The sequence below is a fragment of the Sprattus sprattus genome (assembly GCF_963457725.1).
Source record: "Sprattus sprattus genome assembly, chromosome: 2".
NCBI classification, from domain to species: domain Eukaryota; kingdom Metazoa; phylum Chordata; class Actinopteri; order Clupeiformes; family Clupeidae; genus Sprattus; species Sprattus sprattus.
The window spans coordinates 67,309,411-67,321,910 of NC_137921.1; the positions used below are offsets into that span (position 1 = coordinate 67,309,411).

A 12,500-nucleotide genomic window follows, 5' to 3' on the forward strand; every position below is an offset into this window, starting at 1 on the left:
TCAACATTAGCTCCTTGCTCTATAAGTGTTAACATTAGCTCCTTGCTCTATAAGTGTTAATATTAGCTCCTTGCTCTATAAGTGTCAACATTAGCTTCTTGCTCTGTCAGTGTTAACATTAGCTCCTTGCTCTGTCAGTGTTAACATTAGCTCCTTGCTCTGTCAGTGTTAACATTAGCTCATTGCTCTATAAGTGTTAACATTAGCTCCTTGCTCTGTCAGTGTTAACATTAGCTCCTTGCTCTATAAGTGTTAACATTAGCTCCTTGCTCTGTCAGTGTTAACATTAGCTCCTTGCTCTGTCAGTGTTAGCATTAGCTCCTTGCTCTGTCAGTGTTAACATTAGCTCCTTGCTCTGTCAGTGTTAACATTAGCTCCTTGCTCTGTCAGTGTTAACATTAGCTCCAAGCTCTGTTATTATAAATGTTTGCCCTATAAGTGTTAACATTAGCTCCTCACAGGAACAGTTTCTCCCCCCTTGCCGTCACTCTAATGAACAGTTGACAATGTATTATATTTATTATTATATTATCTCCCCAAGGACTTATATTATATTTATTTATTTGATCCTAAACTGTTGTGATATACTGCATATTTTCAGTTTAAGTACATTGAAAGCAACTAAACATCAGAACAAATTCCTTGTATATGAAAATGTACTTGCTCTGTTAGTGTTTCATTAGCTCACTGTGCTAAACAGGAGAGAACGACTCTGGAGAGGTCCATGGTTACTTACAGCCCACCATCATCATGGCCACCGAGAAGATCTTCTCCCCGTCTGTAGTGGGCGCTATGTTCCCAAAGCCAATGGTCGTGAGGCTGGTCATGGTGAAGTACAGCGAGGAGATGTACAACGTGTCCTTGCTAGGGCCGCCCTCCCATTGGCCCGAGCCGCTGGCATTGTAGCGGTACGGCGTGCCGATGCTGGTAGCCAACTGGTAGAGCCAGCTGTCGGTCTTGATGGTGTTGGTGGCCTCATCGATGACCTCGTAGTCGCCAATGCTGTACCAGATGCAGGCCAGCCAGTGGGCCACCAGGCCAAACACACACACCAGCAGGACCAGCACGGCGGCACCGTACTCCAGGTAGTGGTCCAGCTTACGGGCCACGCGACCCAAACGCAGCAGACGGACCACCTTCAGGGAGCTGAAGAGACTGCTGAGACCCTGTGAGAGGGGAGGAATGGAGTGAGTCAGAGAGAGGAGACAAACCATTCAGTAGCAACACAAACTGAGCTTTGGTCAGTGGAACGCGTACACCTTACACTAGTGAAATGAAGTGTAAGTGTAGTGTAGAGTACAGTCTGGATGGTATGTAAATGTTATACTTGTGTCTTGATTTTGTGTTGTACTGTATGTGTGCTTTGGATGCTACTGCCTGAGCTTCTTCTGAGAAGAAAAACTCAGAGAACAGACCAGCAGTGGAATACAGAGACCATAGAGTAGAGCATAGAACAGAACTGAGAATAGAACAGTGACATCGGCGAATAGAATAGAGTGACATGTTTCTGTTCATTCATCCCACAGCGAAAATATACAAAAACAGTGCAGACCGCAAAGCAATGAGTCAATGAAATTGTGGCTCATAGTCTGTATATAATAAATATACATGCTGAAGCTGAAATTCAATAGTAAGGCTTATGAGTGAAATCGACGTGGGACACGACAGGTTAAACCGCGAACTTGTCCATAGAGGTGAAGTGAATGCACTTTAGCATCCATATCCATATGTTCCACTTGAAAGGGTAGGTGGATGGCTCAGAGTCTGCTCTGGAGAGCTGGGAGGTGAGCTGAGATCTTCCATGCCCATCTATGCATGAATAATTCCAGTTTGATGGATGTCATATAGCAGCAGTCCTGCCTGAATCCCAAGCCTATAGCTCTTTGATGTGACACCTTTCATGTCAAGGGGGAAAGCAGGGAGGGTCCACCCTGAGCTAGTGTATCCTTACTGGCTGTTCTCCACTTGACAGCCGGCCCAGAAGCCGGAGTATGGGGGCCTCGTTCCTATTGGGGGATGTTGTTAGAAGTGGATATTTCTTCCCTGAGTGCAAGGAGATGTGGAAAAATCCATGGACATCGGAAAAGGGCTAATGATTACTTGCTGGTGGGGATACGAGCAAGGGGTGGTGCTTACGCTTTGAGGAAAACATCCCTTTTTAATCCACAATGGCATCAACATCAAGAAAAGAACCCTAAAGATGGGTCACAACTTGGCAATGAGCAGCAAGTACATGAAAAAAGTACCGTGAAGCAGAACTGGTCAAATAAAACGGCTAATTAGGGAAGGATAGAGGATAATTACAATTATAGTTGTCACGGAAAGTAACAGAGGCTGATTTTTCGCATTGTTTATCCCAAGTGAAAGCAGCAGCAAATCTGTAATCTCCTCGGCAACAAGTGCCCCAAGTTTTAATTAGCATCTCGCCACGCACGAGCCATAGCCACTTGTTTCGAAAGGCTAATTTTGACAAGCCATAACCACGTGATCAGAAGGCTAATTTTAACAAGCGCATTTCATGTTTCCTGAAAGGTGCAATTTTGTACACACCGCCCCCCACTTCCCGTCCAGACGTGGACCGAACTGAGTTGAGACAGAACGGCAGCCGAGGAAAAGTTAAAAATAGAAGCATTGGCGCTCGCTCCGAGTCACTGTGATCTTACCCTTGGGCACAAAAGTCTACAGCAGGGCTGTCACACTAATGCTGCTATATTGTCAGTGCTGGAGAAAGAGAGAGACACACTGAGTGGGTGTCTGTGAGAAATGCTCAGCAATGCAGGGTTAGTTTGATGCCCCCCCCCCCCCCACCCCCCTCTCACCTCACCTCCCCTCCTCCGTTAATGTATCATTTATGGTTCTCATTTGCATCTGTGCTTACACGGCATTCCACATATAGCAGCCGGAGCTACAGAGCTAAGGTAAGCAAAGTGACAGGCTATGGAAGACAACGCAGAGAAAGCCTTGCGATTGGCTGCTGCTGCGTTAGTGTGCTTGGCGTGTGTTTACATCTAGGGTTGCCTGGAGACAATGGGAGACTCATGAGGAGCTCACTGTAGGAAGACGGAGGTATGGCGCATCAATGAGATCTCATCAAAAATGCAGCAAACTTGAGGAGGCCTTCTTCAGTGAATTAGCGAGATAAATGGTTTTTGCTCATCTGTTGTGTGTGTGTGTGTGTGTGTGTGTGTGTGTGTGTGTGAGAGAGAGAGAGTTTGTGTGTGTGAGAGACACTGATTACTTTTAGATAACAAAAGGTCTACTTTGCATTTATATTTATATTACTATTCCTTTCCCCCCTCAATATCATGCAATAAACCTAAAGCTATACCGTAAGTATATGACTATACCAGTGAAAGCAATCAGTTGCTTTCAGCCAAAATTCTTTCTAATGCGATATAATTCTCTCTGTGTGAAATTATACTTGAGATAGAAGTCTTTCAATATAGAATATAGACTTTATTTTTTCATTATGCATTAGATACACAACGAAATTTGTTTGTGCAACCACTAAAAAAAGCTTGCATGGGGGGGAAAAAATCAAGTCTTTACCGGGAGGACTGAGTCTTCACACACACACACACACACACACACACACTCACACACACACACACACACACACACACACACACACACACACACACACACACACACACACACACACACACACACACACACACACACACAGACACACACACACCACACACACACACACACACACACACACACTCTTTACCGGGAGGACTGAGTCCTCTGCCCGAGTGGCATTCCTGGCTGAATGTGTGGTCGCACACACACACACACACACACACACACACACACACACACACTCTTTACCGGGAGGACTGAGTCTTCTGCCCGAGTGGCATTCCTGGCTGAGTGTGTGGTCGCTGGCATGTGACCGACGCCGGTGGAGTCTGAGATGGGATCCTACAGGGAGAGACAGAAATGGCAGAGTGAGACACACACACACACACACACACACACACACACACACACACACACACACCCTGAGGAGACACGTGAAGAAACCCTGGTGCAGGATACACAACTGCATGACAGCTGCAAGCAGAAACAGTGACACATAGAAGGTTCCAGGAGTCCCCCATAACATGTGAAGTATCTAAGCAGGTAACTAGGCAATTAGTTAATGAATTCATCCATTCATCCATTCATCCATTCATCCAGTCCTTCATCTGCTCGTTGCTTTGCTCATGTCCAATGTAAGTTATACGTATGTATAGAGTACATTCTAAAATAAAAAAGAGGATTAAAGGCTGCATAAAACGCTGCAGATAAAGAACAGATGATTCCTTTTATTAATCCAAAATGTTATATGTTGTTTTTCATTCTACAATTTCTGACAGTAACTAATGACAAAAGACAGCTTGCAGCAACAGCATCAAGTTCAGAGCCATAAACAAGCACAGGTTTCTTATTCCCACTATTAACAGTGCTTTGGCACTAGCTCAAAGTGAGACATGTTTTTATCCTCTTTTCTGAACAGCCAGAGCCGCTGCATGTCTGATGTTTTCTTTCCACAGTTTCCCGACGTAATTAGTGACAAAAGATGCAATGATTATAAAACTGCTCTCAGCAATAGCAGCGTGCTTATCAGCCCTTTCAGTTCAGTCTCTATTTCATATCACTTCGGAATGACCTTCATTTAATGTAGAATAACATAAAACAAAAATCTCAAGTCTTTCTAAAACTTACTCAAGTCTCTAAAACTCAGTCAAGTCTCTCTGTCTTTGTACCTCTTACATTCACAAGCCCTCGCCTTTCAAACACTGTCTCCTCCTCATGTGCTCCCTCTATCCCCCTCTTTTTCTCTGTCTTTTCTATCTCTCCACCTTTAGAACTATCTCTCCCTCTCTCTCCCTGTCTCCTCTTCCACCTTTTCTCTCTCTCTCTCTCTCCCTCTCTCTCCCTGTCTCCTCTTCCACCTTTTTCTCTCTCTCTCTCTCTCCTTTATCTCTCTATCCATCTCTCTCTCTCTCTCTCTCAGCCTCTCCTTTATCTCTCTATCCATCTCTCTCTCTCAGCCTCTCCTTTATCTCTCTATCCATCTCTCTCTCTCTCTCTCAGCCTCTCCTTTATCTCTCTATCCATCTCTCTCTCTCTCTCTCAGCCTCTCCTTTATCTCTCTATCCATCTCTCTCTCTCTCTCTCAGCCTCTCCTTTATCTCTCTATCCATCTCTCTCTCTCTCTCTCTCTCTCTCAGCCTCTCCTTTATCTCTCTATCCATCTCTCTCCATCTCTCTCTCTCTCTCTCTCTCAGCCTCTCCTTTATCTCTCTATCCATCTCTCTCTCTCACATCTATTATTTACACTCAGGCCCTTAGAGAGCGTCTCTCTCTCATGCAATGATCAGCTGCAGCAGTAATACACCAGAGGTGTTCCAGCACTCACTCACACACACACAACACACACACACACACACACACACACACACACACACACACACACACACACACACACACACACACACACACACTCACACACACACACTCCAGACCTCCCTGTCCATCAATCCATCCACCCTGAGTCAAGTGTCCAGTGCCCGCCCTGTGTGTGTGTGTGTGTGAGTGCAGGAGCACCACCGTGACAAGTCAGGGGGCCCCCCAACACCCTCAGAACTGGGCTGAAAGGAGGAAGAGCAAGGGGAAGCTATTGAATCATGCATCATGTATCGACTGAAGCCGTGCACGTTTTCCCAGGATGCAACTCACTCTCAGTGTGCCGACGCGAGCGGCCACATTACACTTGTAACTAAGAGAATGTGATTAAATGCGTTAATCAAATACGTGACAACAGTGCAGATTTTAGAGTCCTGTTTACCTAAACATTGAACACAACATGTGGCACTACGATTACACAACCTGACAGCATACTTCTTTGGCGTACTAACATATTCAGTGTTTCTTTGTTTAAATATTCAAATCCCCGTAGCCTTAGAGTCCTCGTCAATGAAATCCTGGCAGAGAACACACACGCACACACACACACACACACACACGCACACACGCACACACACACTTACACACACACACACACACACAGGGGCCAGTTCTCTAACACCTGTCATGATGCAATGAAGGTCACCCCTGGCTGGGCGGCCGTGGAGGCAAGTGAATCCCGGGGGGGGCGGGGGGGGGGGGGGTGAAACGGCCAAAGCGGAGTGTGACATTCTGACGGCAGGTGTCCCCTGATCCCGTGATCCCACACCACCCCTATTCATCTCATGCTTTTACTCGCTCACACACACACACACACACACACACAAAAGCACGCACGCACACACAAAAGCACGCACTCACGCACACACACACACCCACAGTAATCTATCTCTCTTCCTCCTCTACCTCTCCCTCTTCCAGTTCTCCTCTCCGTCTTCTTGTTTTTTTCATTTGCAGCCTTCCAGCTCCGTCAGCCAGGCCAGGAAAGGTGGGGTTTAAATGGGTTTTACGTACAGTATCAGCTCCTGGGGGGACACAGGCAGCCTACTTCATTCCCGATCAAATTTTAAATATCCCATTTGCTTGAAAAAGGGGGGAAAAAATATGATAAGTGCTTCTGACCCACAGCGGCTGACCTCGATGTAAGCGGGAGAAGGTAAGCGTCTTTGACATGCGCCACGTCGTATTTCAGGCATAAAGAAACCGTTAGGGCTCACAGCACAAGATCCTCACCCACCCGCCCACCCTCACACATACACACACACATACACATACACACACACACACACACACACTCACAGACCCACCACTGCTCAAGAGTCTATTGGCTGTATCACGCCTGCTCCAATACGGTGAGAGTCTATTGGCTGCATCAGGTCTGCTCTAATGAGGTGAGAGTCTATTGGCTGTATCAGGTCTGATCCAATAAGGTGAGAGTCTATTGGTTGTATCAGGTCTGCTCCAATAAGGTGAGAGTCTATTGGCTGCATCAGGCCTGTTCCATTAAGGTGAGAGTCTATTGGCTGTGTCAGGTCTGCTCCAATAAGATGAGAGTCTATTGGCTGTATCAGGCCTGCTCCATTAAGGTGAGAGTCTATTGGTTGTATCAGGCCTGCTCCAATAAGGTGAGAGTCTATTGGTTGTATCAGGCCTGCTTCAATACGGTGAGAGTCTATTGGTTGTATCAGGTCTGCTCCATTAAGGTGAGAGTCTATTGGCTGCATCAGGTCTGCTCCAATAAGGTGAGAGTCTATTGGTTGTATCAGGCCTGCTCCAATAAGGTGAGAGTCTATTGGCTGCATCAGGCCTGCTCCAATAAGGTGAGAGTCTATTGGCTGTATCAGGCCTGCTCCAATAAGATGAGAGTATATTGGCTGTATCAGGCCTGCTCCATTAAGGTGAGAGTCTATTGGCTGTGTCAGGTCTGCTCCAATAAGGTGAGAGTCTATTGGCTGTATCAGCCCTGCTCCAATAAGATGAGAGTCTATTGGCTGTATCAGGCCTGCTCCATTAAGGTGAGAGTCTATTGGCTGTATCAGGTCTTCTCCAATAAGGTGAGAGTCTATTGGCTGTATCAGATCTTCTCCAATAAGGTGAGAGTCTATTGCACTTTAACAGCATCAGGATAGATTAGGCTGAAGTGCAAGAGACTCCGATGTCATTGGCGTAGTGCCGCTTTATTGAGATCTCCGCTCACTGTCATTTTGGGGGCTTTATTGCACTCAGTTGCCGCCAGTGGATGGATGGGGGAGGAGGGGAGGAGGGGGGAGAGGGATTATGCACTGCTACTAGGTGGTACTGCCCGTTACCAGGGAAACAATCAAACTGGAATACAGTGTGGCTGGGAGCAACTGCTTTTTATTACACAGATATATCAAGCATATTTACTTGGCTATGAATAGAGTAGAACATTTTTACTGAAGATTAAAGTTGATAAACAAGTAGGTCATGTCAACTTTTGACGGCTTTTGAATCAATAAACTCCTGGCAGCTGAAAGGTACTTTGCACTACCTTTACAAGGGTTAGGGGGGGGAAAACAGGCATATTCGATCAAGCCCATACGATTCGATCAAGCCCCATACAATATGTGCGGAAACAAGCCTTGTTCCAGGCTCACAGCTGTGTGGCTCTCCGCTCCCGGAAAACAATCACAATTTTGAAAATATTACATCCACAGACGTATCCATACGATTCAGTGGTCCAATTACTCACACAACATCCTCTGCAGAATTAAGAGAACATGCCCTTCTGTGAGATATGGTAGCTATTTTCAAAGAGAAGCAGGGAATGCCCATAAGCTACACTGACTACTCCCTCAGGCAGTACAGTCTACACTATTTTTGCAAATGAGGAAAGCTGTTAGTTGCCGAGTAGGCTCTCTGAGCACAGATGTCCTCATTTAACACCCAGCTCATTTACAAACGTATTGTGGTGAGAGGGCACCCAGGGTTTGGGGATGGGGGGTGTATCTTGTCTCTGGGCTCACATCATGCCTCCCTGTGTCCCTTTTCAAATGTCCTGACACTAACAATTTCACAAGACAAAAGACGCCAAAAACAAGCATAAATGAAGGTGTTCTCCAAAAAACAAAGGTGTTCTTCTATACAAGAGTGGGCTGAGAAGGGCTGCTGTCCGAGGTTTGTGGTTTGTGCCAATTATGAAAACACAGGTCCAGAAAACAGACATGGCATCGCGAATGATCTCGTCACAAAATCCTTTGATATTGTTTGTTCTGTACTGTATCTGTGCCATCATCACTGCCCACTGTGTGCCAAGGGGCTCAAACCCAACCCAAGGAAACGCACAAAAAAATGGGGAAGGTACACTGTATACTATCTCTTTACAGAATCCGTTGTTACCCTGAGAATTATGCTTTTAAGTAGGCCTGCATGTTTTAAAAGCTGGCCTAAGAGATTTCAGAAGCATTTCAACATCTTTTTCTACTAAGAGAATGAGAATTATGCTTTTTAGTATGTCTAAATGTTTTAAAAACTGGCCAAGATTTCAGGAGCATTGCAGCATCTTCTCTGTGCATTGTTTTACTCTGCTTTGTCTTTACGGCAAAGAGTGATAAAGGAAGGGATAAATTGAAGGCATAGGAGAGAGCACGTCGTCTATCTACGACGCAATTACTACACAACTTCCAACGAGTTACAAATTGGCTTAACAGGCGTCTTAAGAGTTGTAGGAGTTTCGGAGAGTGCGGGAACATCACAGCATTAATAGTCCATTGAGGAGTTAAAACTCTCCGGCTGATTAAAAAAAAAACTAAATCAAGTACCGCATTAGGAGTAATTTCAGCTTTGATATCCAAATATGAATCATCGCTTGCACTTCAATGAGAGGCCTATTCGATTTTAATTACAGCTATGCGTTTACAGTTTGAGTCAATACGACGCTGTCTGTGAGAAGGCCGTCATCCGTGAAGGAGAAAAGAACGCACACGCACAAGAGTGTTAGCCTCCGTTTCTCAGCTCTCGTTTTTGTAAGGGGTGCGGGTTTGTGCCGAGAGCGCACAGAGACTCCCATTTGGGCCGCGATTCGATCAAGCCCATACAATATGTGTGGAAACGAGCCTTGTTCCAGGCTCACAGCTGTGCGGCTCTCCACTCCCTAAGGGTCCCTGGAGAGGGAATGTACAGGTTGGAACAATAGCACAATAGATTGTCTGCTGCTCAACTGTGCCGTGCTGGTTCATGTGCCTTTGCCGTGGTTGGACCCCACTCGAATATAAATGAGGCACTAATGAAGAATGGTGGTGAAGGGAAAAGACCTCTAGTGCAGTGGTTCTTAACCTGGGTTCGATCGAACCCCAGGGGTTCGTTGAGCCACTCTCAGGGGTTCGGCAGGGGTCAAGACACACACAGTATAGCCCGGTTCACACTAGCAATGTCGTTTTGAAGAAATCATATTTTATCTTTCAAATTACGAAGGGTTCGGTGAATGCACTGATGAAGCTTGCAGGGTTCAGTACCTCCAAAAAGGTTAAGAACCACTGCTCTAGTGCTAGATGGCCCTTTATTCATACTCTAGCTCAGACCTGGGCATTGTACGGCCCCTGGGCCACATCCGTCCCGTTGGCTGTCCCTGGCGGCCCGAGTGAGTTAAGTGGTGAATTAGGAATCAAACGTCAATACCTGTACTTACTATACGGCTCTTCAGAATGTTCCAAAAAGTTCAGTTGATTTAAATGGGCAATCTTAATATTCCCCCCTGTGAAAAATGTATAGCCGCTGTCATTGGCAACGGGTTTTGTGCTTGTAATTCAAATCTTTCATATCATTCCGGTCATTTAACGTAACGGAAAGTCATTGTAACTTGAAGTCAGAAGGGGGGTTGCTACGTTACACCTGAAACTTTAAAGTTCTATTTGCTTGAAGAACTATTCTATTTTCTTAGCGTAAATCACGAAATGTCAACAAAATAATTTCAAAAGAGGTATTTTGGAGTAATATCTTCTATTGTTTTGGCAAGTATCCGCATAATAAGCGGGATCTTTTTTTTTATTTCTGTAGGCCTACGTTCGTAAGTCAATGGTTAAGCCGTGTGCATAGTTTGTGGAATAAAGATGGCTGTGTTTAAGGATAAAACTTGAATCGACTTAACACGCAGAGAAATACAAGAATTTGACTGATGCAAAGCGGGCATGGTCATCTGAAACTTTGCTAGCTAAGCTGCAAAATCAACAAGGACAAAGCTTCACACATCCAGGGATGGAGCAGTCAAATGCTGCTTTATGATATCCCACAAAATCTCCATAGACAGTAAGCCATTCTCTGAGGGGAGTTTATTAAAGAGTGTTTGGTGGACTCTGCAGCGCTTCTATGCCCTGAGAAAAAAAGAGGCATTTGAGAAATGTGCCCTTCTTCAGGCGAATCTACCTTCATGAGAATAAACATTCTCAGTGATGAAATTTAACAATTCCAGATACTGATCCTCTCTCACTGACGATCACCTGTCAGTTGTCCTTCGAATATCCACCTCAGACATGCAAACTAACTTCAGTGCACTTCTTTAAGCCCAACACAGACTTCATTTCTCTCCCTGAACAAGAAACATTTGACTTTTTTTTGTATAAAGTATATTTTAATACTGCAAAAACATGCTCATTTCTAAAATCGTTTTTGTGAATGTTGATTTAATGTTGATTAAATAATTGTTGGTGTTTTAACTATGCCTGCACCACATCTACTCTTACTAGTAGCAGCTAATAAATAATACGATTTAATGTTTTTTTTTATAAAGTGTATATTGAGCAGAATTGAGTTCAGCCTATTGGTCCGGCCCTCAACAACAGTCCCACTATCTCATGAGGCCCCTTGGGAATGGCCCACTCCTGCTCTAGCTTCATTGGCCACTAAGGAGAAAAGATGCAGGGAAGTCGAAGACCAAACTATGAGCCAACAACTATATTTTTTGTTCATTCAAGACAGCAAACTGAGACTACAAAGAGCATCACTATTCATGATTTTACAAAGAACTGGTCAGTTATCAAGTCAAAAAACCCTATACCGAGAAGAACTCAGGCCACAAGCATCCTACAGTAGGGTGGTTGGTCAAATCATTTTCCAAAAAATAAGACTCATTATTGACACCCTTAAGACCCAAATGACCCCTTATGACCCTACATTTGCACATACTCTGCACTTTTATTGCTATTTTGCACTTCTAGTTAGATGCCAAACAGCATTTCGTTGTCTCAGTACTTGTACTCTGTGCAATAACAATAAAGTTGAATGTAATCTAATCTAATCAAATGTAAACCTCTGGAGGATGCCCAGACCTCAACACAGACTAGAAACACCCTGGGCACACACACACACACACACACACACACACACAGACACACACACACACACACCCTTAAGACCCAAATGTAAACCTCTGGAGGATGCCCAGACCTCAACACAGACTAGAAACACCCCGGGCACACACACACACACACACACACACACACACACACAGACGCACACACACACACACACACACCCTTAAGACCCAAATGTAAACCTCTGGAGGATGCCCAGACCTCAACACAGACTAAAACACCCTGGGCGCACACACACACACACACACACACACACACACACACATCCTTAAGACCCAAATGTAAACCTCTGGAGGATGCCCAGACCTCAACACAGACTAGAAACACCCCGGGCACCTGCCCCTTTTCTGTGATGAAGGAGGAAACCATAACAGCAGCGCAGCTAACCTCGTCCACATTCTCGAAGGCATTGATGATGTCGTACGGCAAGCAGGAGAGCAGGTCGATGACGAACCAGGTCTTCAGGTAGTTCATACGGATCAGCTTGGGGTCCGAGATCACCTCCCCGCCGGGTCCCACGAAAGTGGTGTGGAAGTTGAGCACGATGTCCACCAGGAAGATGACATCCACCACACTGTCTACCACCAGCCAGGCCAGGTTGTTCTGCTTGGTCTTGAAGGAGACGTTGTAGGGAACCATGATGGCCGTGTAGAAGGTGAGGATGAGGATGATCCAGTCCCACGTGGTCTTGAAGGTGCAGTAGTGCAGGATGAT

At 45.3% G+C, this 12,500-nt stretch overlaps 1 protein-coding gene across 1 annotated transcript in view; it reads right to left on the bottom strand.

The window, feature by feature from the left end:
• The window catches only part of kcnh5a (potassium voltage-gated channel, subfamily H (eag-related), member 5a), a gene marked incomplete at both ends in the record, with an annotated part of 110,936 nt that overhangs the window by 62,058 nt on the left and 36,378 nt on the right, over window positions 1-12,500 (bottom strand). The window contains 2 exons of the mRNA XM_080860376.1: window positions 737-1,166; window positions 12,174-12,500. The exon at window positions 12,174-12,500 is cut by the window's right edge and continues 66 nt beyond it. Of these exons, the coding sequence (XP_080716502.1) occupies window positions 737-1,166; window positions 12,174-12,500 (757 nt within the window). The remainder of the gene's footprint in view (window positions 1-736; window positions 1,167-12,173) is intronic.